Consider the following 27,449-nt stretch of genomic DNA (forward strand, 5'->3'; position numbering starts at 1 on the left):
GTTTTGCCATACATCTGAACTTGCGTTGCCATCAGTGAGTATGAGAGGGGAGAGGCTTGCAGAGCTAACTGCCCTTGCTCCTCCCCAGCAGCATACTGGACACCTTCCAAACTAGGCGCTCATCTTTTGGTATCATATTTTTTTGCCTTTAGCCCTGGGATTTCTTTGGAAGGAATGATGCTGAAGCTGAAACTCCAGTACTTTGGCCATCTCATGTGAAGAGTTGACTCATTGGAAAAGACTCTAATGCTGGGAGGGATTGGGGGCAGAAGGAGAAGGGGACGAGAGAGGATGAGATGGCTGGATGGCATCACTGACTGGATGGACGTGAGTCTGAGTGAACTCCAGGAGTTGGTGATGGACAGGGAGGCCTGGCGTGCTGCGATTCATGGGGTCACAAAGAGTCGGACACGACTGAGTGACTGAACTGAACTGATACTGTTCGTGGGGTTCTTGGGGCAAGATTACTGGAGTGGTTTGCCATTCTGTCCTCCCATGGACCATGTTTTGTTAGAACTCTCCAGTATGACTGATGCTGAACCTCCAATACTTTGGCCACCTGATGTGAACAGCCAATTCATTGGAAAAGACCCTGATGCTGGGAAAGATTGAAGGCAAGAGGAGAAGAGAGCAGCAGAGGATGAGCTGGTTGGATGGCATCACCGATTCAATGGACATGAACTTGGGCAAACTCCGGGAGATAATGAGAGACAGGGAGGCCTGGCGTGCTGCAGTTCATGGGGTCGCAAAGAGTCAGACATGACTGAGCGACTGAACCACAACAACAAGTCTAGCAGAGGTGGGGGGAATTTGTGAGGACAGTGGGAGGAAGCATACAAAGTTGGTGGCCACTCTGCAGGTGACTCCTTCAGCAAGCAGAATCTGTTCGGAGCACGTAAATGCCTAAGGGCGAGGATTGCACGCAATGTAGTAAGATACCCTTCGACTTGACCAGATAGCACCAAATTGCTTTGGACAAATTTTACTCCCATGAGCAGGGCTTAAGAGCTGCTCTGCTCCATGTATATATATACCAAGACTTAACAATTTCCAGGCTTTTTAATACTGATAATATGAAGAATGATAAATAGCTCTTTTGTGATTGTGGCTTTAATTCAAACTTCCCTGATACTCAGAGGTTAAGCATTTTTATATGTGTTGATAATTAATTGTATTTGTTATTATTTATTGCACATTCTTTATAAGTTCTGTATATTAATTCTTTATAGTTAAATGAATCACGTTTATACCAGTATGTCACTTCTCTTCTTAATCTTAATTGTTTTGAGTTTCTACAATTTATTCAGAAGTGAGAAAAGCAAGATGTATATATCCCAGCAACAAATAACATGCCCAGTGCCAAATCTTGGTTTCTAACACCATTCCCCAATAAAAGGAATCCAAGCTACTTGGAAAAATGGAATTTTACTGCAAACATGTTTATCAGTAGATGAATATATTAGTGTTTTAGTATGTGAACTTTCACATATGGTTATCACAGTGAATAAATTTTCCTACAACCTGATTTTTTTCCTCTCTTGATTTACAATATTCACACAGGTTGATGTGTGGCTTTATTTCATTAATTTTTACTGTTGAATAGTAATATATATGGAATCATAGCACATACGCCATACTAATCTGTTAATAAGAGGGGAAATCCTCTGTACTATTCCTCAATTTTTCTGTAAACATAATACTGGGTTTTTTTTAATGTATTTTTTAAAAATGAATTTGAAAAGATATACACCAATTTCAAGATGATGGTTATTACCTTCAAGGTGGAGAAATGGAGGTCATACAGGGTTTGACCCATGACATTGAAATATTTAACCACGTATTTAAGAATGCAAACCTGGGAGTGGGCTGACTGTGCTGAGTATCACAGAGGAATGCAGGCCCCCTGTGCTACCCAAGTTCTGTGGAAGGACAGGTCAGGATGGTCTGGGAAGAGGATGGCTTTCAGGAGGATTTCTAATAGGAAGTGAGGCTAGAGGTAGGTGGCTAGAAGCAGACGAGAGGAGAGATGGAGAGTTTGAGGGGAAGCCCAGGTGGGACGTTCGCTGAGATTGGGTGTGTAGTGTCTGTGTAGTGAGGCTCTTAAGGGAACCACATGCATGAGGTTAGGCAAGAGTCAAGAGCAACAAGACTGGAAACACCAGTGAGGGCTTTAGATCTGCTCCTGCTTCTGTGGACAGCAGACTGTGGGCCCTGCATAGGTCCGACCCTGAGCCTCTCCCACAAGACTTCCATTGTCTGTTTACCAGAAAGCTCTTCACAGCTTCCTCTACCCAAAACACCCTGCCCTCCTGGCTTCTCGGGCTTTGCTGCAGGAATATGCAGGGGAGAATTGTGTGTGAGGGGGGCTGATAGCTACTGTAGGGATGCTCAGACTGAGAAAAGCAAAGAAACTGGACTGTCACCCTTGGATGGGTCATTGGCTCCCCGAATATATGCAATCCAGCTCTGGGCAGAGAGGCAAGAGGAAGGAAATCTGGTCAGAGGCACAGCCTTGTACACGGAGTTTCCTGACAGCCTCCCCATCCTCCCTGTTACTGCTGTGTGTTATGAACAGCCATGCTGTGATCCCTGACCAGATGCCCAAGCCTCCCGTGGCCTCTGGGCCACATCCCTGCCTGCAGTGCCCTAAGGGCTGCCTGGAAGTTCCAAGTGAGCACAGCAGAGGTAGAAAAGCAGTTTAGCTGATGAAAGAGCTCAGTACAAGTTCTGAAACTCAACTGAAACTATTTTGAGGAGTGAGAATCACAGAAGCCAAGAATTAAAAGAACCCAAGAAGACATCAGACATGGCAAACTCAGTGTCTTGAGTAAGAATTTCCTTCTGGTCAACCACACTGTGGTGCAACAAGCTTGGCAACAGACCCCAGTCATCCTTTTCAAGATAGCCCTCATGCAATATTTCTGCAAATAATGGATAACCTGGATCTAGTCACGAGGAAATATCAGACAAACCTAAAGAAATATTCTGCAAAACCACTGGCTGTGCTTTTCAAAACTGTTAGTATAATATAAGACACAGAAAGGCAAGGAGACGTTCTAGGTTAAAGACAGCTAAACAGACATGCTAGCTAAAAGCAATAGGAGTGTGTGCATTCCAAGTCGCTTCAGTCATGCCCAACTCTCTCTGACCCCATGGACTGTAGCCTGCCAGGCTCCTCTGTCCATGGGATTCTCCAGGAAAGAATACTGGAGTGGGTTGCCATGCCCTCTTCCAGGGGATCTTCCCAAACCAGGGATCGAACCCATGTATCTTTCGTCTCACACATTGGCAGGTTGGTTCTTTACCACTAGCGCCATCTGAGAAGCCCATACAACCCTGTATTAAATCCTGGATCAGGAGAAAAATAAGGATGCTACTGGGACAATTGAAATTTGAATGTGGACTGTAGGTTACGTAAGATTATTATTAATATATCAAAGTATATCCTGATTTTGATAATTGTGCAATTTGATAATTGATCATTTTGATAATTATGACTATGTAAGAGAACATCCTTACCCTTAGGAAATACATACTGAAGTATTTAGAGGTAATGGAGCAAAATGTCTGCAATTTACTCTCAAACTTGTCAGAAAAATAATAATTATGCATAGAGAGAAAATGTTAAAGCAAGTGTGGCAAAATGTTAATTTGCAAATCAGAGTGAAGAGTAGTTAGAATTTCATAGCATCATTCGTGTTACTTTTCATAAGTTTGAAGTCATTTCAAAATAAAAAACTAAACTTCCTTTTAAAGCAGTAGCCCTACAGGGAACAAATCGTATTCCTTCAGTGGAACTGAAAGCGATTTGCCTGCCACAGTCGCTCTGCTCACCGGGGCCATGCAGATCACATTTAAGCCCTCTTTATGCACCCTCACATACTTGAAGACAATTGCTGTGTCCCTCTGCTCACCCCAGCAACCCATTTGCTATTCTTCTCTCGTCCAGGTTGAACGTCCCCAGTGCCTCCGATCCTGACTCTCCTTCTGAGAGCTTGCGCCTCCCCATCTGTGGAGAAGCCTCCTATGATCTCTATGATTTTCCTCACTTCTCTGATAGCAAAGAGTCCTGGCAGGGAGCTGTCATCAGCTTGTCATAAGGGGTCTGGACTCCAAGATGCCAAACACAGGACAGCAGGCCTCCCTGGTTAGGTTCAGGTAATCAGAGTGCATAGGAAATTGGGGCTGGGAGGTAATTTCCTTGAGCACTCCACAGGGAGTGCAGAGTTGTGATTACCTAAGACCACTTGGAAGCATTGCAGCTGGAATGGTACTTTGCAGAATTTGGCAGCCCCAGGGGGAAATGAGGCTTTTTAAATCAGGAAGTCTGCTTTGGCTAACGTCTCTACCCCGTCTGTCGTGCCATCCTCTGCCAGGAGTGAGGAGCTGCCTGGAGTGAGAAATCTGCTTGCTGGCAGTCATGGGGTGGGGCCTGCTGATGAGAGCTGGAAAAGGCAAGGACCCAACAGGCCAGGGCCCCTGCAACCGTCATGACTCTCTTCCCACCTTGCTGTTTTCCACTCAGAGTATCTGAGGGATGATACGAGATGGAGGAAGGTCCCTGGTGCATCCCTCTGCTTGCTGGCAGGGTGTTCCCTAAGCTGACCTCAATAGACTAGAAAAGGCAGAAGCAGGAAGGTCTCATTTTAGAGCAGAGGACAGAAACTCACAGATCATAGACCACATTATACGTGCAAGTCCATTTTATTTAGCCTGTATAGTTTTTCAAATTTTCTGAACCTATAGAAAACATTTAAAAATCAGAAGATAATCTTGTTAAAAAGAAAAAAGACTTCTGCCTTTTGTCAAGAAGTCAGGAGTTCTGTATGCTCATTATCAGGAGCTCTGTATCAACTCATGAAGAGCTGCATCAACCCTTTTTAGGTAGGGCACAAGGGCTTTAGTTTGCCACAGTCCCCACCACTCCTTAATGTCTCTTTGACTGTGGGGTCTGGGTGACTTAGCATTTATCATTGCATTTGCTATTTTCCTTACAGTGGGTTCATTTTTCTCTAACCTTGTCTCCCTCCAAAGATGGAAAACAAAAAATGCCTTGAGAGCATTTCAAGAAGAAACATTTTCCACACCTACCCACTTTGTTCCATTGTGATCTATTTCTGCCTCTCTAACCCAGAAAATTAACAATTAACAAAGTCTTGTTTGAGAATTGGATTCTCAGATTCCCCTGGTGCCCATATTGGAAATCCTTCCTTAGGACTGTCTTGCATCAGTCAAATGGATAAAAATAAAATCCTTCCCAGATTAGAGATTATGGCCACCATTCCTCTCCTAACAAATCTTTTCTTAATTTAAAATCATCAAAATTACCAATATCTGATGATCTCATGTGCTTCCGTGCAAATCCTGCAGCCCCTTCCTTGAGAGTCTAACCAGGCTCCAGCTCGGGGGAAGCTCTGGGAAGCTTCCCTCAGCCCCTTCCCCTCCCCTCTGCTGTCGGTCCAGTCTAGCAGCCCCCAGCATCCAGGTGGACAGCCAGTCCTTGGACTGGTGTTGGAGCAAGGAAAGAAGGAGAGAGGGCAGAAGGGATCATGGGCAGGTGAGAGCACATGCGGACTAGAGTGCAGAAAGGCGACAGAGGTTTGCTTAAGTCTTCTTGTCCCCAGAGAGCCCCAGATGGCAATCTGTGAAGGGGTTTCCAGGTGAGGCAGTCTCTCAGCTACAGAGATGCTCTCACAAGATTGAAGAAAGATGAAGACTTCCATTTACACCAAAACCGTATAGGAGAGTACCACAAAGTAGCATTTCTTTTTAATAAATCCTTTGATTAAATGGTGAACGTGTGTGTGTGTGTGTGTGTGTGAGAGAGAGAGAGAGAGAGAGAGAGAGAGAGAGAGAGAGAAAGAGAAGGACTTCTATTCATGTAGGCTTTTGTATGTCAGATTTGGAAATCCTGCCTTGGCATTCCTGCTTCGTTTTAACAACACTGGGGGGCTTCCCTAATGGCAGTGCCCGGGTGCCCCTTGTGCTCTGGGGGCCCCAGGTCGCTGCCTCCTCCCACACAGGCTGCCCGTCACAGCCTGTCCTGGGAGAGAGAGACAAGGGCCTCAGAGACCAACTGGGGGCTGAGTGCTACAGAGAGGAGCTTTACCTGGGCAGGAAACGCTCTGGTCCTGAGGATGGGCGGGAGAGGAGGCAGGGTCAGAAGTCTTGGGGCTCCGAGAGCAGTGCCTGCCGTTGCTGCCAGGTCACCTTCGCTCCTCGAACCTCGGATTCAGCTTCCTTGCCCCTCCTGCCTGAAGCCCTGCTCTCCAACTGCCCCATTCAACTGCCGCTCCCACCACACCTGTGAAGGGAACCCTGGGGGACCAACATTCCCTCTGCCCACATTAAAGGGCACTGCCCCCTCGCAGGATGGACCTGGGGCAGGGTCCCGCTCCTTTGGTGACAGTCCAAGCTCGTGTCATGGGCTTACCCAGCCAGCCTGCCACATCATCGCCTTGTATAAGAGGAGAAATTCCTCCCCCAGCTGGTCTTCCCTACAGCCAGGAGACCAAAGAACAGAGGGCTTTTCATGACTGATTCGGGGCAAGGCTCAGACGTAGCCAAGTCTCCCCACTCTCAGGAGATAAGCGTTTCTCCCTCTGTGTTCCTGCAAAGGTGAAGCAACTCTGAGGTGGGATGGGGAAATCCAATCTTCAAAACAGAAAGCTTCATTCATTCATTCCCCATTCATTTAACCAAAAATAAAAAGCAACTTGAGCTTAATTCTGCTTTCTTGAATTAAATGAAAAGTAAGTCCGGGACTGGCTCTCTTGCATATAAAAGTTTTCTGTTTAACTCACTTCAAGCTTGCTAACTCTGTAACGCAAGTAACTACAGGTCTTTCCCATTTTCTTGGGTCCCTGTGAGTGGCCGGCCTCAGTACCTTCCTCAGAAGACATGCCCAGCTCAGTGGTGGCTGGAGGATTCCACAGTTGCCAGTGAATGGTTGGGAAGGAGTGACATCTATAAATCCAGAAATAGCAAATCTTGATTCATTCTTAAGAACTATTTACCACTTTAGAAGGCCTTCTTCATCTGATTCACATGGATTTTACGACAAATATTTCTGTATCATTTCAAGCCTGCTGAGGCCTCTTCCTACTCTTCTCCGGATCAATTTCTCCCCCTGCTGGCTGTTTCTGACTCCTTCATATCCTAGGGGTGTAATTCAGAGGAGACAGAGAGTGGACCTGTGGTTGCCAAGGGGTTGAGGATAGGGGATGGAGTGGGAGGTTGGAGTTAGCAGAGGCAAACTACCATATATAGGGTGGATAAACAACAAGATCCTACTGTATAGCACAGGGAACTATATTTGACATCCTGTCATAAACCATACTGGAAAAGAATATGAAAAAGGATATTGGGCTTCCCAGGTGGCTCAGGGGTAAAGAATCCGTAAAGAGACATGGGTTCGATCCCTGCTTTGGGAAGATTCCCCTGGAGAAGGAAATAGCAACCACTCCAGGATTCTTGCCTGGAAAATCTCATGGACAGAGGACCCTGGCAGGCTACAATCCATTAAGTCACAAGGTCACGACTTAGTGACTAAACAGCAACAAACAACAATAAATATATGTATCAACATATAGATATAGATAAAACTGAATCACTTTTCTGTACAGCAGAAATTAACACAACATTGTAAATCAACTGTACTTCAATAAAATAAATTTTTTAAAATTCACAGACAAGGCCACCCTCTCTTTGTGCCTGAAAGGGAGGTGGGAAATGGAGAAGGTCTGCAGACAGCTGAAGCTGAAACTCCAACACTTTGGCCACCTGATGTGAAGAAAGGACTCATTGGAAAAGACCCCCATGCTGGAAAAGATTGAAGGCAGGAGGAGAAGGGAACAACAGAGGATGAGATGGTTGGATGGCCTCACTGACTCGAGGGACATGAGTTTGAGCAAGCTCTGGGAGCTGGTGATGGACAGGAAGGCCTGGCGTGCTGCAGTCCATGGGGTCCCAAAGTGTCAGACACGATTGAGCGACCAAACTGAACTGAACTGCAGACAATATAGGAAAACCTTCCCAGGAGGAAGTTTCCCTGAACTCAGGGGGGTGCTGGGCCTGCAGAGGCTCTCTCTCGGCAAGTCTAAGCGGTCTCGTTTTATTTGCCTTCACTCCTACCTCCATAAAAGCACATCACAGCTAATAATATAACTTGACTTTTGTAGGGCCTTTGTGTATCACAAAGTCCTGCCTCCTTTCATCACTTGATCTTCACAACAACCCCAGGAGGTCTCAAAACCCAGCACAGACTGACTTTCACAATTTCCAAACAGATTCAAATGCTGCCGCGTTTATGGAAGGAGAAGAACAGGCAACTTTCCTCCATGTCTATAGAAGCCCTATAGAAACTGGTTCTACCAAGATACAGTTTGAGGTGCCACATCCAGAAGATCATTTGGCTGATCACACAGCAGGCTGGGGCATGAATCACGGAGAGGGCCCGTGCAGTCGCCACCCCAGGGAGTCCTTAGGAGAAGCACAGACAAGCTCCTGTCCAGGTGGCGAGAACACTCACAGAAGCTCTGGGCACTGAGGCCCAGGCAGGGAGTACACACCCCCATGGAGGGGGTTGCAGAGGCAGAGAATCCACTGGAGTATAAGAAGAAAATAAAAATTTTAGAAATCCTTTTTAAATTGTCCTCATCCTTATAAAAATTCTATTTTTTGTGTGTACAAATATGTTTGTGCATATATGCAGTACATCATAGTAAATAAGTGTCCATGCCTGTATCAGGACTCTGATGCTGCGCTCAGTGCAAAGTTTCAGGACCGCTCCTCTGGAGGATTTTCCAGCTCTGAAGTTCTATGAGGCCTTTATTCCAAAGTCACTCTCTGTCTGAAATCCTCCCTCTTCCTGCCTTCACCAACAAAGCATAAAAGGCATGAACTCAACCAACCTCAAAAAATTGCTTAATATTTTAAAAAATGTATGTGTATGAAGGAGAGAGGTGAAGGAAGGAAGGAAGAGAAGGTCGGAGGGAGGAAGCTGGGAGGTGGGGAGGTAAGGAAGGAAGAAAAAAAGGGGAGGGGGAGAAATAATAAAGGGAGAAAGAGACAGACAGGGAGACGGGGCTCGACTACCCCAGGAAGCACACAGAGATGGGCATATGGAGTCGTACAGAATCAGCAACGTGTGGCAGTTAGGAATAGGAACTCTGGAATTAGATCTGAGCTCAAAGTATCTAAATTTCAATTTCTCCAGCTACAAAATGAGAATACTAACTTCCAAGCATTGCAAATTAACTGGGGATTAGATAATGTAAGTGTTTAACACAGTGTCTTAGACATAGTAAACACTCAGTAAATGGTAGCTATTATTTGTGAATAATAATTTTTTAATTAGCAAGCTCTCACAGGAAATAGGAATTCTACCTTCCCAGCTGCTGTTGGAAGGACACAAAGTATCTGCTAAAGGAAGAAGTTTGGGGTTTTCATTTTTGCTTGTTTGCCTGTGAAATCAGGAGAGAGATACAAGGGGAAGATCAAACAAAGCTGATGTCAAATGATTTTGCAAAGTAACTTGGAATTCAAATGGACTTTTAGAACAGGAAGCGGAAGAAACATAAATGAGTGAACCAGACATGTGTGCATACAACGTTCAGAAAGCAAGCCTCTTGGAAAACACAAAACATGTTCTTGGGCAGAAAACTTGTGTTCTGGCTCAGCTCTGCCACTTATAAAGACCTGAGCACATCTTTGGAAGACAATGCTCTTTTGTTTATTTTAATTGGAGGATAATTGTCTACCACATCGTGTTGGTTTCCGTCATGCAACAACATGAATCAGCCGTAGGCCCACACGTTCCCTCCCTCCTGAACCTCCCTCGCACCACCCACACCATCCCAGCCCTCTACGTTGCCACCGAATGCTGGATTTGAGCTCCCTGCCTCATACAGCAAATTCCCACTGGCTGTCTATTTCACATGTAGTAATGTGTGTTTCCATGCTGCTCTCCCAGTTCATCCCATCCTCTCCTTCCTTCACTGTGTCCACAAGTCTGTTTCTCCACGTCTGCATTTCCATTGCTGCCGATTTTTCTAGATTCCATATATATGTGTTAATATATAACATTTGTTTTTCTCTTTCTGACTTACTTCACTCTGTAAAATAGGCTCTAGGTTCATCCACCTCATTAGAATGGACTCAAATGTGTTTTTTACGGCTGAGCAATATTCCACACGTGGGAAAGATGACCCTCCTTTCTCAGGACCAGGAAAACTATGCTCATTGTCAACAACTATATTTTTTTTAAATGATTGGTTCGTGAAGTTCTTGTAACACATCTTTCTTCTTTCTTCATGCTAACTGTTAAGGAACTCAGAGTGAAGACTCTTAACCCTCTCTAGCTAATGTGCACAATCTTATGGTAAGTATTTTGTGTGGACGTTCTCTGTAAGCTCTAAATCATGAATCAGGCACAAGCCCAGAACTGTGAAGTGTATTGATGAGTGTGGGGAAGGGGGTGAGGAGCATCCCAGTAAATGCCGAGTGGGACTGGGACTGTCCTATTGGAACAGAAGGTTCTGAATCAGTCAGTTGTTGCTAGAGCGCAGCTCAAACGACAAAGCATTTGAGAACCAAGGACTGGCCAGGAAGCATCATTATTAAGTGGGAAAATTATACTCCTCTTTGCTGTAATGAGAAATGGTTTTGCCCTGTTACTGCTTAGAGCTCCTGCAATGGCCGCAGGAACTAGGGAAGGATCAGCCAGGCAGCAACACTGGAGTTTGTGTGAGGGGATCACTCCCTGCTCTGAGCAAACCATGCCCGAGCACAGTATTGGGCGAGACCTTTCTCCCCAGCCTTGCTACCCTCTTGTCCTTTCTTTTTTTCACAATCTAATTTTATTTTGTTTGTTTTTAATTTTTGGCCACACCGCATAGCATGCAGGATCTTAGTTCTCTTACCACGGATCAAAACCACTCCCCTTGCATTGAGAGCTCAGAGTCTTAACCACTAGACTACCAGGGAAGTCCCCTCTCCTGCCCCTTCTATTCTTCTCTGTTTTAGAGTCAAGTCCCAAGCCAGCCAGTGGTATAGTTGTGGGCAAGAAGCCTCTGTCTGGGACTCAGCTTCCCTCTGTAAAATCAAGAATGCAAATAAATGACGGTTCTTAACCCTTTTTGTGCCATGGATCTCTTTGACATTCAGAATAGAGTTTCTAATGCATAAGATAAACTACACAGGAGTGGGAAGAAAACCAATTACAGTGATACATAGTTAGCAAAACAGTATGTAAAAAGTAAAATCAGACATTGTCATATGTGTGCTTCTCTACTGATACAGTAAATAACTACTATAATTTCAAAGCAGTGATGCATATAAATGATATTTTGTGAGACGTCTCTGGTGGTCCAGAGACTCCCAGTGCAGGGGCCTGGGTTCAATCCCTGGTCAGGGAACAAGATCCCATGTGCTGCAACTAAGATCCCATATGCCTCAACTAAGACCCAGCACAGCTAAATAAATACATAATAAAATAAAATAAATGGTATTTTGAGACATCTGAAACAGCTGAAGTAAGATTTGAGAAAACTGATGATTTCTATTGAGGACAAAGTCACAGGCTGTGTTAATACCATTATAGCTTGTTGTCTCATTCATAATCCATGGAAATTTCTGTCAGTAAAAACAAAACAGTTTTTCCCATTCAAATCGATGGCTCCCCTGAATCTAGCTAAGGAGTCCATGGACTACAGGTTAAGAACATCTGAACTGACAGTGCCTGAAGTTGCTTCTGACTTTGACATAGTTGGATTCCACAGAGCTGGATAGACTACCACATTTAGGTTAATGAGGATGAGATGGTACTATCTTAACAGCTGGCACCTATCATAGGGTGGAAACTGGTTTTTGTTTGTTTAAAGAACTGCCTTGACCAGTCTCTTGAGGTAAACTATACGACCCTGAAGACTTGCCCAGCAGGAAAAGTCATCAACAGAGAGAAATGAACAGTTCTGAGTAGCACAGTTCAGGGCTTGGGAAGTGAAAGCAGAGAGAACTCAGAGGGTGCGATGAGCAATATGAAGCAGACTAGCACAGAAACTCCCCCTTGGCCCAGAGTCCACTGAAGTCCTCTACATCACTGAGCGACTATCACTTTCACACATACAAAGGGAATAAGGAAATTAAGAGAAAGTGCTAAGCTCTCCTTCTGAGTCAACGTAATGGAGGAAACAAGTGTCTGTATGGTCCAAGGGGGTCGCTCTGGAGTCTGAACCAAAAGAGGTCATAGAAATAAACGTGCCCCAGAAATGGACTTTGGGGAAACTTTGGAGAACATATTAGAACCAAGGTTTAAACCTTTGCGGTCTAGCCCCTACAGGATAGAGTCATCTTGCTAACCCCTGGGTTCTGAGAGTATGGTGCTGGGTCCGGCATCAGCAACATCTGGGAACTTGTTAGAAAGGCAAATTCTCGAGCCCCACTCCAGACTTCCTGAATCAGAAAGTGTGTTGGGGTGCGGGCCCTGGCAAGGTTTGCTTTAGCCCTCCAGGCTAAAGAACTCCTGCCATTGGCATTATTATGTTCACCATTGCATCCTGGAGTCATATATGCCCTAGAAGTTATCCAGTCTGATTTCCCACACACAGAATCCCTTCCAGGACTCAGTCTTGTGGGAATCCTCAGAGCCTGGAAATACCAGCCGTGCCCCTTGCCCTACACCGGGGAGAACTGTCTGATTCAGAAAAGGCTTCCAGCCAGGGGCAGCTCCTAGCCCGACCTTTCCAGATGAAGAATGTTTGTTCCTGGGGATCTGGGGCTGCCCTCTGGAGCTGTTCCTAGAGGAAGCCCTTAGGGAAAGTGAAGACTCCCTCTACCTTCCTGGTCCTTCTCACAACATAGCTCAGGCCACCTAGTGGTCGCCCTTGGAAGAGTCTCCATGTACTTGTGTTTCTCTTAAAATAGTGCCCAGAGCTAGAGGCAGAGGGCAGGGCAGGGCCAGGTGGACCGCTGTCTCCTTCGATCTACACATCTGCTTGTTGTTTCTGTGACCACATCCACACCACACAGTTTGTGTTGAAGTTTGTCCACAGCACTCAGCCAGGAGGGGGACTGGGCCCTGGCGGCCGATGGAGGCCTTTAGATCCCTGAACACTAAAAATACTCTCCCATCCCCGTAGGGATGTAATTGAAAATACAAATAATGGCAAACCACTAAGTAAATATGGGCTTCCCTAGTGACTCAGACAGTAAAGAACCCGCCTGCAATGCAGGAGACCTGGGTTAGATCCCTGGGTTGGGAAGATCCCCTGGAGGAGGGCATGGCAACCCACTCCAGTACTCTTGCCTGGAGAATCCCACGGACTGAGGAGCCTGGAGGGCTACAGTCCATGGAGTCGCAAAGAGTCGGACTCGACTGAGTGACTAGGCACAGCACTAAGTAAATATAAGGAAGTGGAGCTGTGTTCTCTCATTATAATTATTTTTAGGTTATTTTTGAAATATCAGTTTTTGGGGGGACTTCCCTGGTGGTCCAATGATTAAGAATTCACCTTTCAATGCAGAGAATGTGGCTTTGATCCCTGGCCTTTGATCCCTGGTCAGGGAACTAAAATCCCACATCCCATGGGCAACTAAGTCCATGCATTGCAACTAAAGAATTCTGTGTGCTGCAACGAAGACCCAGTGCAGCTAAAATTAAAAAAAAAAAAAAAATCAAATTTAAAAACTGTATACCAATATAGTTCAGATAGCCCCCAAATATATAAAGAATTAAAGAAAACAAACTCATATACTCATCATTCAACTTAAGGAATAAAATATCACCAATCAGTTCAGTTCAGTTCAGTCGCTCAGTCGTGTCCGACTCTTTGCGACCCCATGAATTGCAGCACGCCAGGCCTCCCTGTCCATCACCAACTCTCAGAATACACCCAAACCCATGTCCATCAAGTCAGTGATGCCATCCAGCCATCTCATCCTCTGTCATCCCCTTCTCCTCCTGCCCCCAATCCCTCCCAGCATCAGAGTCTTTTCCAATGAGTCAACTCTTCGCATGAGGTGGCCAAAGTATTGGAGTTTCTGCTTTAGCATCAGTCCTTCCAAAGAACACCCAGGGCTGATCTCCTTCAGAATGGACTGGTTGGATCTCCCTGCAGTCCAAGGGACTCTCAAGAGTCTGTTGTTTTAAAAAAAAAAAAAAATCATATATTATTTTTTCAAACAGTTTTGCTTTATTGTTGTTTGGAGCCAATGGTTCTCAATTTCCACTGCATATTAGATTCACTTACCGCTTTAAAAATCCCAATGTACACTCTCTACCTCAAACCAATGAAATCAAAACACCTAGGGGTGGACCTCCATCAGGATATTTTAAGCACCTTGGGTGACTCCAGTGTGCTGGGAAGGCTGAGAACCTGCCCTGAAGAGAAGCTGCTGTGAGGAGAGGTGAAATGATGCCCTGAATACCTAGTGGAAACGGGCTCTGGTTCTTGTCCTCTGACTAAGGGGTCAACAGTAGTTCTCAGTGGATCTAGACCTGGAACCCGCGGGACCTTCCCCGCATTTTTGGGAAGAGCCTGCCATCTGCTGGCCAACTGAAGGAAAACAGGCAGCAGCACTGAGTATGTGGAGCACTCTCCCAGTGACACAGGCAGCTGCCCCATGGCAGCTCTGGGAGAGGGCAGGGCCAGGCGAGGAGAGTGATCTTCAACTTGCCGACGAGCAGCTCTGCGACCCTGCAGAGTTGTACCAGGCCGGGAGCAGGAGCGGCCACTCTTCAGGGCCCCAGGAGGAAAAAGCAAGGTTGAGGGGAAGAGGACCCGCTGAACAAAAGGATTTTTAAGAGAGAAGACATCCACCTGGGAAACGCTCTCAAGAGAGAAGCGGGTGCTGCCTAAGAACCAGGAAGGGCACAGAGGCGATGCACACGTGGCACTAGCTCAGGTCCCGCTGTTGAATCAGCCCTGCCACAGTTCATTCCCACAGGGGTTTGTTTGCTTTTCTCTCTGCCTGGGACAGTCTTCCTTACCCCCGTCCCCTTCATCTGAGCAAACCTTTGTCCATTTCTCTGGTCTCATCTCTTCCACCAAGAAGCTTGCTCTGACTGCCTCCATCTCCTGAACCCTGCCCTTGCCTCCTGTCGCTTGGTGTTAAAACCTCCTGTTTACTTGCTAACTAGTTAATCTCTGGGAGGGCTTCCCTGGTGGCTCAGCTGGTAAAGAATCTGTCTGCAATGTGGGAGACCTGGGTTCGATTCCTGGGTTAGGAAGATTTCCCTGAAGAAGGGAACTGCTACCCCACTCCAGTATTCTGGCCTGAAGAATTTCACAGTCCATGGGGTCACAAACAGTCAGACACTGAGCAACTTTCACTCTCTATTTACTCTCTGGAGGACAAATTCCATGAGGGTGGGTACATCATTATGTCCCCAGCATCCACCCCACTGCAACAGAGTAAGAAATACTCATTTACTGAATTGATCTTCTTAGGGCAAAACCAGACACTAATCTGAAAACAAAAGGAAAGTACTTTGAAACATATTCTCCTCAAACAATGAGGTCTCCCTATAAGTAAATTGAAAATAATTACCCTTTCTATTTATATATATCTATAACCATTAGGGGAGAAGGCAATGGCACCCCACTCCAGTACTCTTGCCTGGAAAATCCCATGGACGGAGGAGCCTGGAAGGCTGCAGTCCATGGGGTCGCTAAGAGTCGGACACGACTGAGTGACTTCATTTTCACTTTTCACTTTCCTGCATTGGAGAAGGCAATGGCACCCCACTCCAGTACTCTTGCCTGGAAAATCCCATGGACGGAGGAGCCTGGTAGGCTGTAGTCCATGGGGTCGCTAAGAGTCGGACATGACTGAGCGACTTCCCTTTCACTTTTCACTTTCATGCATTAGAGAAGGAAATGGCAACCCGCTCCAGTGTTCTTGCCTGGAGAATCCCAGGGACGGGGGAGCCTGGTGGGCTGCTGTCTATGGAGTCGCACAGAGTCGGACACGACTGAAGCGACTTAGCGGCAGCATAACCATTAGGGGTAGGGGGACACAAATGATCTTATTTTCAGTTGGCATATGTATTAATAATAAGTTAACTCTTTATTTCACCCATCTATGCTCCAATTAGTAAGCAAGCACAGGATAGACAGCTACTGTTTGGGGGCTGTCCACTCTTTCCTAACGTAGTAATAACACCCCAATTTTATTGTGGGGAAGCATCCCTCTCCATTCTCCATTTATGTGATTCAGGGTAGCTGATCGCCTCCCCAGGCCCGGGTACAGGCATACAATTTGGGCCTGGCCCCTCACTGCATTCCAGCGGCCTAACACATAACTAGTTCAGGGATGAGCAACTCAAGTTGGCCCAGTGATTTAGCGCTGGAGTTTTGCTGGGATCCCTGGAGAAAGAGGACTGGGAGTATGGAGCGGGTGGAATGTGAGCCTCGGGCGGCTGGCAGCCCTGCTGTACCGTGAGGACAGAAGGCCAGAGAGTGAAGTCAAGCAAATGAAAGTGAGGCTGAGTGAAGAAAGGCAGAGCCCACACGGCAGATGTCCTTTTGATACTGGCACTCAACCCAGAGTTTTTTCTGGAACTTTCCATTACATGAGCTAATAACGTCCCTTTTACCAGAAAGCTTAAGTACGTTTCTGTTTGCTGTAGCTGAATGAATACCAGCTAACAGAGAAAGCAGAACTGAGAGTGCGACTTTTCCTTTTTTTTTTTTCTTTTTTACAAAATCAGTATACCACTTGCAACACTCTTAACACCAATCAGAAATTGTAATAAACTTTATCATTATTATGAAATTCCTCCGTGGTCTCCAGGGGAGCCAGCAAGTGCCCTACTCCAGGCTGTGCTCCCTCAATGTCCTTTTCCCGCCCATCACCAGCACTTGGAGCACACTCCAGCCCTGCTTTGCAGAGAAGCAGCCATCTCTGCAGAGGAGGCTTCAGGCTGCAGTCTTCCCCGCCGGCTCTGACTACTGCACCACGGCCGGCTCAGCCACGCCTGCCTCCACGCAGTCCCGCCTCCTCAGCTCATGGAACTACTGGCTATTGCCAGCAGGGCTGCGAACGTGGACCCCGGCTTCCTCTGCAGGACCTCAGGCTTGTCAAACTCCACCACCTGGGAGGCAGAGAGAGAAGGGGAGGGAAGCAGGGTGCAGCTGAGCTCAGTCCTGAGGGATCCGAAGGCCTGGGCGCCATCCTCCCAGCGGCCTGGGGGTGTCCCCTCACCTTCCCGTTGCCCATGACCAGGATGCGGTCGCAGTTGAGGATGGTGGTGACACGGTGTGCGATGATCAGCACTGTGCAGCCCCGGAAACTTTCACGGATTACGTGTTGGATGAGGATGTCCATCTCCAAGTCGAGGGAGGCTGTGGCCTCATCAATAAGGACGATCTGGTAGGTAAGAAAGAGGAGTGAAGGCAGCCTCCTCAGACTCAACCCTGGGTCTAGTCCTGGGGTGACTGCCAGTCTGCCTAGTACCTCAGCTGGAAAATCTTTGGACTTGGTTCGAAACCCACCTGGAGCTTTAAGTTATCCATCACATTATGAAGAGAATGTTAAGTCTCAACCAAGAGCTAACTACACTTTGTGTCTGTTAGTAGCTTAGTTGTGTCTGACTCTTTGCAACCCCATGGACTGTAGCCCGCCAGGCTCCTCTGTCCATGGAATTCTCCAGGCAAGAATCCTGGAAGTGGGTTACCATTTCCTTCTCCAGGGGGTCTTCCCAACCCAGGGATAGAACCCAGGTCTCCTGCATTGCAGGCAGATTCCTTACAATCTGAACTACCAGGGACACCTTCTTTAGTGACCAGAAAATTAAGTTCTTAAAAGTGAAAATGTGCCAGTAGCAACTTCCTGTTTTATGAACTGCCTTCCTATTTGCCTGAATTAACGTAGAGCAATGTTCCTCTCAGGACAGCCAAGCACACCCGGGTGGCAGAAGAGATGGTGCAGCTAGTATGTGGATAAATGCACTTTTTACTTTAACATGTTTGTATTTCTTTCATTAACAATATGCATCAGATGCCATTTGCAGCAACATGGATGGCCCTAGAGATTGTCATATTGAGTGAGGTAAGACAGAGAAAGAGAAGTATGACATCCCTTATATGTAGGATCTAAAAAGAAATGATACAAATGAACTTACAAAACAGAAAGAGACTAGCAGACATAGAGAACAAACTTTCAGTTTCAGGGGGAGGAAGAAAGGGGAGAAGGGATAGTTAGAGGGTTGGGGATGGACATGTACACACAGCTATATTTAAAATGGATAAACAACAAGGTCCTATTGTGTAGCAAAGGGAACTCTGCTCAATGTTATGAGCCTGGATGGGAGGGGAGTTTGGGGGAGAATGGATACATGTATATGTATGGCTGAGTCCCTTTGTTATTGGCCTGAAGCTATCACAACATTGTTAATCGGCTATACCCCAACACAAAATAAAAAAGTTTAAAAAAAATATGCATTGGAAGAATTTAATTGGCATAGAAAGTGTGATTTTTGCTCCTTCACAAGACAAGGCATCACAAGTAAATCACAGGCTAGGTGGTACACAGATATGACAAAAATCATAAAGTGATGACGCAAACTTGGAAAACAATCTAGATAGAGAAAGCAGCCTTCACACCAAGCAGCTCAGTAACTGAAATACGGAACTGAGGGGTTAAGAAAATGTTACCTACACATTGCCAGGCCTGTCACCCCTCTCTCTTAGCAAGACGGGAAAGTGCTTCCTCCTCTGAAACCTCCCTGCTCCAGGCCCCACGGAGCTCTGTCTGCTCTTCCCCTCAGCTCTGACTGTCGCACCAACAATTTTTGCACTGCTCATTAACTGACCATGTTGTGCATTGCATGTGCCTGTGTGTGCAAGTATGTATACCTGTGTGAGTGTGGAGGTGTGGGTGTGTGTGTGTACAGCGCCTCACTTGTGAGGGAAAGTTGGCTCCTAAGTAGCCCCTGTAGTATCTGAAATATTTGGAAAATTTTAAACCAACAAAGGCCCGTCTAGCCAAGGCTATGGCTTTTCCAGTGGTCATGTATGGATGTGAGAGTTGGACTGTGAAGAAGGCTGAGGGCCGAAGAATTGATGCTTTTGAACTGTGGTGTTGGAGAAGACTCTTGAGAGCCCCTTGGACTGCAAGGAGATCCAACCAGTCCATTCTCAAGGAGACCAGTCCTGGGTGTTCATTGGAAGGACTGGTGCTAAAGCTGAAACTCAAATGCTTTGGCCACCTGATGCGAAGAGCTGACTCATTTGAAAAGAGCCTGATGCTGGGAAACATTGAAGGTGGGAGGAGAAGGGGACGACAGAGGATGAGATGGCTGGATGGCATCACCGACTCGATGGACGTGAGTTTGAGTGAACTCTGGGAGTTGGTGATGGACAGGGAGGCCTGGCGTGCTGCGGTCCATGGGGTCACAAAGAGTCAGACACGACTGAGTGACTGAACTGAACTGAACTGAAGAAACACTGTTGGATGGATGAAACTTTAAGAAAAAAATGTTCTTTTGCTCCTGAACAGGTGTCATCTGATTCTCACATCTAATAAAGATGAGGGAATGTCCTGCCCCCAAGTTTTAAAAGGAAAGCACAGTAGGCGACTTTGAGTGAATTTATCTCTAGCCTTGTGGCTTGTGCAGGAGGCGTGCATTGGGGCTTGGTTGTGGCAAGGACGTTTCAAGTCTAGGTTGGGGTGCCAGGGTGCGGAGTACGTGGGCAGAGAGGCCCCCCTTCCATAGGCAGGGTTGCCCAGAATGGCAGAAAGTTACCATCAAGCCCTTTGTGGATTTGTGGACAGAACCCAGGGTGGAGCCCAGAGTCCCAGGTGCCTGAGGGAGAAACAGCAGTGTGTTTCCCAAGCTGGGCATCCCCCAGACCCCTCACGTGCCCCACAGCTCTCACCTTGGAGCTGCGGAGGAGGGCCCGGGCAATGCAGAGCAGCTGCCGCTCCCCCACGGAGAAGTTCGAGCCATTTTCCGTAACTTCTGCTTGCAAGCCTTGTGGCAACTTTGAGATCTGTGATATCGAGGAAGACACCCGTGAGCCACAGTGGGATGAGTTCTAAAACTGACCCCCTCGTACCTCTCCTGTCCTGTCCTGTCTGTGACAAGCCCTCCCCGCCCCTGTCTCCACACTCCAGACACTGACCTTTCTCGTCCCCAGCTCTGCCCATCCAGTTCCCCTCACAAGGTCTTTGCACCTGCTAGTTTTTAAACATGGAATGTTCTCTCAAGGATCTGTGCCCAGCTGCCCCCTCAGCATTTGGTCTGTCAAATGTGTGTCTCTACAGAGGCCCTGGCTGGCCACCCACTGCGGTGTCTGCAGTTCTCATCACTACCTACACAGCACTGGTCCCATCTGAGTTTCCTGACTGTAAGCACCAGAAAGACAAAGCTGTACCCCCCTTGCCCTGAGCTGGTAAATGCCTGGCTTACTACTGGCATCATCAGCCCTTATCTAGGGATCTCAAACCATCTCATTCCCGTGAGATGATTTAATCCACGCAGCGTCTGGCACACCGCACCAGAGGAGCCTGGAGGACCAGCAGGACTGAGAATTCAGCCTCACGCTTACCGTCTTGTTCAGGAACGTCCTCTTCAAGGCATCCCAGATCTGCTCGTCTGTGCAGCGGTGAAAAGGGTCCAGGTTGAATCTGCCTCAGGAGAGAAAGAGAAGTGTTCAAGAAGCACACTTGCCCATTGAGTCGTCTGCACCCCACAGAGCACGTGACCGAGGATGGTTGAGTAAGTGAAACTTGCTCAGTTGTGTCCAACTCTTTGGGATCCCATGGCCTGTAGGCCCACCAGGCTCCTCTGTCCGTGGAATTTTCCAGTCAAGAATACTGGAGTAGGTTGCCATTTCCATCTTTTGGGGATCTTCCGGACCCAGGGATTGAACCCAGGTGTATTGCATTGCAGGCAGACTTCTTGCCATCTGAGCCACCAGGGTAGTCAGGATGGTTAGAGCTGGATTATTGGATCCAGAGAAACTCATCAAACTCCCACAAGTGGTCTTCCTTGTGCCTTCCCAGTACCTCTTCCTTCTGCAGGCAGCAGCTCCCAAGTCTTGTTTGGGGGCCACCTCCTTCCTAGCCATCAAGCCTGTGTGGTCCAGGTGGAGCAGACTCGGGTGGAAGCAAACCAGAAGGTGGTAACCCCTGGCCGCAGCAATTGGCTGAGGGGTGGGGAAGGTAACCAATCAGAATGTATCTCAGGACCTAGACAACAATCACCAGAAAAAGGGTTTGTACTTTCTCACCAACTGCACAAATGAGGCTACAACCATCTTGCCTCAGGAAGAGGAGACATGGAGCCCCCACGGCCCACAGTGGAGCCCAAGGATGAAGCCAAGGCAGACTGAAGGGGATATTGGTCCTTTGAATCAACCTTGGCTTTCCTGTTTTGTGATTCAAGAGGTTCTTTTAGCTTAAGCCATCTGGGGTGTGTGTGCGCGTCTCAGTGTGTTAGCATATACATAACATAATATTTATCATTTTAACTGTAACTGTACAATTTAGTGGCGTTCAACACATTTACAATGTCAGGTAACAACCACTAAAACTCATCAACACCAATTAAAAACTCTGCCGATTGAACGTTCTCCCTCCCCTTCCTCCCTTATCCCCTGGTAACCTCTTTTCTACTTTCTGTTTCTACAGGTTTGCCTATTCCTGGTATCTCATTTACATGGAAATATACAATATTTGGAGCTTCCCAGGTGGCATTAGTGGTAAAGAACCTGCCTGCCAATACAGGTAGACATCATAGACTCAGTTCGATCCCACGGGTTGAGAAAGATCCCCTGGAGGAGGGCACGGCAACCCACTCCAGTATTCTTGCCTGGAGAATCGCATGGACAGAGGAGCCTGGCAGGCTTCAGTCCATAGGGTCACAAAGAGTAGGACACGACTGAAGCATCCTGCATCTGGCTTACTTCACTTAGCATAATGCTTTCAAGATCCATCCATGTTGTATCATGTATCAATTTTTCATTTGTTTCTGATTGAATGATACACCACAGTTTGTATAGGTCACATTTTGTTCATCCATTCATCTGTCAATGGACATTTGGGTGTTTCTACCTTTTGGCTATTGTGAATAAGGTCATAAGCACTGTTATACAAGTATCTGTTAAGCCCTGCTTTCAATTCTGTGGTAATTCTTTCAAATCTGTAGATTTGATTCTTGAAATTTAATTCTTTCAAATCTGTAGAACCAGGTTTGGTGGATCATATGATAATTCTACATTTAACTCTTTGAGGAACCACCAAATTGTTTTCCACAGTGGCTGTGCTATTTTACGTTCTCACCAATAGTTCCTGAGGGTTCCAATTTCTCAACATTCTTACCAACGCTTGTTATGTTCCTTTTTCTTTTCTTATCGCTAGTCTAGTAGGTATAAGGTGTTATCTCATTGTGGTAAGGTTGTTTTTTTTTTTTTTCCTGTCTCTTGCAGAGAAGGAATCCTAACTGATCATCCAGGCAACTAACATCATATTTGGATCTAATTGGACTTTATACCCATTAAGGTTTGCCCTGGCATTTGGCATAGGAAACATTATAAACACATCCTTGTTATGCAGCCACTCAGTCCCAGTTGAAAACTGTCTTAACCGCTGTTTTTTTTTTCCCCCCAGTTCAACATACATTCTGCGTGTATGGCTAGATTGAAGAGGCAGAAGATAGAATGCCCTATTTGCTTAATATTTGGCAATTGCCAAAGCATTTTTACAGATGGGTTCATTGACATCCTCTTCCTCATGAGACGGATCTCTTTTATTGATGAGAAAATTATGACTTATCAGTGTTAAGTGGCTTGTTCAAGCTCATACCACACGTCAGAGAGACAGGCTGGCATCAAGATACTCAGAGTTAGACAGAACCTCGAAAGGCAGGGAACCCAGGTCTCCTGTCCGCCGGTGCACACTTTCTGCTGCAAGCAGTGTGGGGGGAGGGGAGGTACTATGACTCGGTAGGGCGATAGTATCTGGAGTTGTATCTCATCTCTACCTTTTGTGTGTGTGTCTCCTTCAATAAGTCACTATCCTAAGTTCAGTTTGTAGAAAGTAATAGTGCCCACCTCACAGAGTTGCTCTGACACTGCAATGACCCAGAACATTAAAGCATAGGGCTGGCACATTTAAATGTTCAATAAATATTAATTCATGTTTCTACTACTCCTATATCAAGGCACGATAGATTCGGGCCAACTTCTACCTTAACACAGAAATCTATCACTAAATTTTATCTCATTCCTCTAAAACAACACAATCGGTACAAAGTTCTCTGTGCATACAGTACGCACTCTCCTTTGAAAGGCTTTCCTCCTTTTTTCTGCCGTGCAGTCTTCTACTTAGCCTTCAAGACCCTACTCAAAGGCCTCCCCTGCTTCTCTGGAAGGCTTTCTGAATTCCCCCAGGCAGAGTTATTTGTCCTCCTTTTAGGTTCCCTTAGCACTGGGTTTATATCTCTGATCTAGCAAATTACATCCTTGTATTAATATTATAACTTGACAGGTCTTACATGTCTACAACTCCCCGCACCCTTGAATGTGAACTTCTGAGGGGAAGAAGGGCACTGATCATTCATCCAAGTGTCCCCAGTCCCTAGCACAATGTCGACCTGGCAGAGGCTCAGAAAAGGCAAGTTAAGTGGATGAAAGGATGAAGGAATGAATGAATGATGGGTAAATAAATAAATGGATGACTGAAGCTCTGTGGTTAGTCTATCCTCTTGCCTCTAAGAAGATAAATGCCCTTAGATATCCCTGTATGTGAGGCACCCAGCTTCATTTTCATGCCTCATCCTTCCTCAGACTCCGTACCGTGGACTCCCACGCGGCTAAGAAGCACTAACAAGCACCGGCAGTAACCTGGATGATGCTTAATCCCCAAGTTGCCTTGAGAAGAAACAGAAAGTGTGGCGAGGAGGCCAGAGACCCAGTTCCATCTGCCTCACTGACGGGACTGCCTGGATTGCAAACATCGAGCTTAAACACCCCTGTTGGCCTTATCCAGAGGGAGACAGAAGAGAATAAACCACATCCAGACATGGAAATATGTGGTCAACCACAGAGCAAACACTGATAGTGATATGAAATCTGACCAATCCCATTAGGGTTTTTAAAAATTAAAATTAGGCCTTTTGTTTAGGCCTTTTGATTGAAGTGTTCTTGTGTGTATCCAGACCTCATTCATTCATCAAGGACATCTCTTCTCCCACCAAGGAGAGAGCAGAGGCCCAGAAATTGGGACTCTGGCCATAGGTGATGAGTGGCAGCCCATCCCTAGGGATCCACTCAGTGACTCCTGCTGGGAGACTGTCCTCTGCTCAGGCTGCCTCAGCCCAGCGCTCACCTGATGGTCCCCGACAGCAGGACTGGATCTTGAGGGATAACTGAGAACTTGGACCGCAGGTCCTCCAGGCTGAGGCTACAGATGTCCACGCCGTCGATGAGGATACGGCCACCGGCTGGTTCCACCAGGCGGAAAAGAGCCACCCCCAAGGAGGACTTCCCTGCAGGGCAAGAATAAGTGGGGCTCTGTCTCCTGAGTCTGCAGGAGGGGCAGCACAGGTCAGACCTGGTGTCCACCCCAGACTCCCCTCCCCATGACCCACTCCTTGTCATCATGAACCAGAGAGGGCAGAAGAGGCTTGGAGTCTCCAGTCCCCACCCCAAGGGGTGCCCAAAACCATGAACAGCTCTTACTGCCTCAGTCAGAGGGCGTGAATGGAGCCCTGGGTAAATCCAGCCCACACATAAGTTTTGTTTCACACACACGATGTTATTGCTGCTTTTTTAATTCTTTGCCAGCATTAAAAAAAAAAAAAATCCAAAGACCCAGTATACAAAAGCTCAAACTGCATGATTCTCTTGAGAGTCAGTAAAATGGGCAACACTGGGCCCATATCCCCTCAGGCAACAGGCAGCTAGAGCCAAGCATAGCTGCTTCCTTGAGAGAGAACAGTATTCAAGTTCAATGCGCTGCCCTCCCCACCCTCGTTTCCTCACACCCCAGGCCCATCACGTACATTTGAGTTTCCAACCTCTGCTGTAAAAGGTAAGGTCCGTGTGAGGGGCAGCCATGTGTCTTGTTCACCTTTGTGTTTCCAGGCCTGGCATACAGTAAGTGCTCACTAAATACCTACTGGATGAATTCAGTCAATTGGACCATCACTACTTGAGAGCAGCTCTACATCAGACCCAGCCCTCTCAGCCCAGCTGCAGGGGAGAAACGGAAAGGGAGAAGCACATGAAAGAATACAGCTGGGAGCTCTTCACTTTGCAGCAGTACAAGGCCTGCAGGAGCCTGAGGAAACAGAGACTTGGGAGGCTCCTGTCATCCTGGGGGGCTGCCTGGAGGAGGCAGCCCCTGGAGCCCAAGGCTGGGATCTGAACAAGGCAAAAAGTGGAAAGGGGTGAATAACCTTGGGTCAGATCTCCCAAAAGTGATGAGAGGAAGAGAAGGAAGAGGTCAGCCAGGAGAAAGGAAGTGGGGAGAAGCAGGTGGAAAAAGAGGTACTCCTTGGAAGAAAAGTTATGACCAACCTAGATAGCATATTGAAAAGCAGAGACATTGCTTTGCCAACAAAGGTCCGTCTAGTCAAGGCTATGGTTTTTCCAGTGGTCACGTATGGATGTGAGAGTTGGACTGTGAAGAAAGCTGAGCACTGAAGAATTGATGCTTTTGAACTGTGGTGTTGGAGAAGACTCTTGAGAGTCCCTTGGCCTGCAAGGAGATCCAACCAGTCCATTCTGAAGGAGATCAGCCCTGGGTGTTCTTTGGAAGAAATGATGCTAAAGCTGAAACTCCAGTACTTTGGCCACCTCATGCGAAGAGCTGACTCATTGGAAAAGACTCTGATGCTGGGAGGGATTGGGGGCAGGAGGAGAAGGGGACGACAGAGGATGAGATGGCTGGATGGCATCACCGACTCGATGGACGTGAGTTTGAGCGAACTCCGGGAGTTGGTGATGGACAGGGAGGCCTGGCGTGCTGCGATTCATGGGGTCGCAAAGAGTCGGACACGAATGAGCGACTGAACTGAACTGACTGAGAGGGGGAGGGGAGAAGGAAAGTGTTAGTCACTCAGTCCTGTCCAACTCTTTGTGAGCCCATGGACTGTGTAGCCCACCAAGATCCTCTGTCCATGAGATTCTTTGGGCAAGAACACTGGAGTTGGCTGCCATTTCCTTCTCCAGGGGATCTTCCAGATCCAGGGATCAAACCTGGGTCCCCTGCACTGCAGGCAGATTCTTTACCATCTGAGCCACCAGGGAAGCCCACGCAAGCTGGTCTTGGCCCTTGCAGAGCTCTGCACGCCCCCTGCAGGAAGCACTCCTTCCTGCACCCTGTTCACCCTTCCATCGCAAACATTGGCCTCAGAGTGCAGACTACTGTAGTTCAAGGGCCCAACAACTCCGTGGCTCTGTTAACATCACCCCTCTCCTTCCCCAGGGCCTTCACCACCAAGGCAATTATCTTCCTCATTCCTTATTTGATGACCTGTCAACATCTGTCGCCTCCACTGGGATCCCATGACAGCAGTGACTATGGGTTTTGTTCTTCTAGCACAAAATGAGTCCCCAGTAACTATTTGTAGGGTCACTGAGTCACCACATGTCTGAAGACAAGTCTGACACCCAAATCCAATGTTGAAGACAGGGCATGCCCTGGACCCTGAGCTCACCAGAGCCTGTCCTTCCCACAATGCCCACCACTTCCTGGCTGTGAATCGTCAGGCTGAGGCCGTTGAGGACAATGGGCGTGTTGTCTCTGTATTTCATCTGGTAATCCTGGAACGTGATTTCCCCATGTTGTGGCCACCCACGAGGACAGCTTGCGCCTTCTATGTGTAAAGGAGCCTCAGGGACACACATCTCGTTTTCAAACAGAGAAAAATAAATCAATGATTATCCATCTCTGCCCATCCCCTGCTGACCCACTGGCCTCTAGCTGTTGAGTGTGTGAACCATCCCAGCCTGCCCTTGAATCAGGGTTGAGCCACCACCATGTGATCAGAGGAGCATCCCACCCCCAATCACCTGAAATGCACATGATTTTATCCCCAAAGAGTGAGAAACCATATTGGTAGTTCCCATGTTATTAACATAGAAAACTCTAATTTATTGTGTGAGGCTCTAAAGACACAGAATCTGGAATAATGATAACCAGGATAGCAGGGTTAGCTCACTCCTGTTAGTTGTGTTTTAGAGCTCAGAGCCCTTGGGCAGACAATTTCTTTCTATTCCTATCCTAGGAGGTAGGCAATTTTAAATGATTTCACAGGCAAGGAAATAGAGGCTCACACAGGTCGGATGACATGTTAAGATCACACAGCTGATGGGGACTCAAACCCAGGGCTGCCTGACTCTAAGCCCACAACTCTGCATTGAGCAAGGTGGCTGGATTGGGAGGAAAGATTCCTCCTCTGGATATTGGGATAATAATTCAGCTAACCATATTAAAGT

At 47.0% G+C, this 27,449-nt stretch overlaps 2 protein-coding genes across 5 annotated transcripts in view; both read right to left on the bottom strand.

Annotated features, from left to right (window-relative positions):
• Nucleotides 1-6,310, bottom strand: part of ABCC12 (ATP binding cassette subfamily C member 12) — a 94,879-nt gene extending 88,569 nt beyond the window's left edge. For 2 of the 4 annotated variants that reach the window (XM_059877410.1, XM_059877411.1), the window contains exon 1: nt 6,110-6,309. The gene's annotated coding sequence lies outside the window, so the exon portion shown is untranslated. Of the gene's footprint in view, nt 1-6,109 lie in introns of all 4 variants that reach the window. The other 2 variants (XR_009491292.1, XM_024978935.2) reach the window with 2 other exon arrangements.
• A 9,735-nt stretch (nt 6,311-16,045) lies between these two features.
• ABCC11 (ATP binding cassette subfamily C member 11) overlaps nt 16,046-27,449 on the bottom strand; it is an 89,325-nt gene continuing 77,921 nt past the window's right edge. The window contains 6 exon segments of the mRNA XM_059877420.1: nt 16,046-17,095; nt 17,206-17,370; nt 19,881-19,994; nt 20,553-20,631; nt 24,334-24,493; nt 26,669-26,858. Of these exon segments, the coding sequence (XP_059733403.1) occupies nt 17,003-17,095; nt 17,206-17,370; nt 19,881-19,994; nt 20,553-20,631; nt 24,334-24,493; nt 26,669-26,858 (801 nt within the window). The 3' untranslated portion in view covers nt 16,046-17,002.

This window comes from Bos taurus, chromosome 18 (genome assembly GCF_002263795.3).
Source record: "Bos taurus isolate L1 Dominette 01449 registration number 42190680 breed Hereford chromosome 18, ARS-UCD2.0, whole genome shotgun sequence".
NCBI classification, from domain to species: domain Eukaryota; kingdom Metazoa; phylum Chordata; class Mammalia; order Artiodactyla; family Bovidae; genus Bos; species Bos taurus.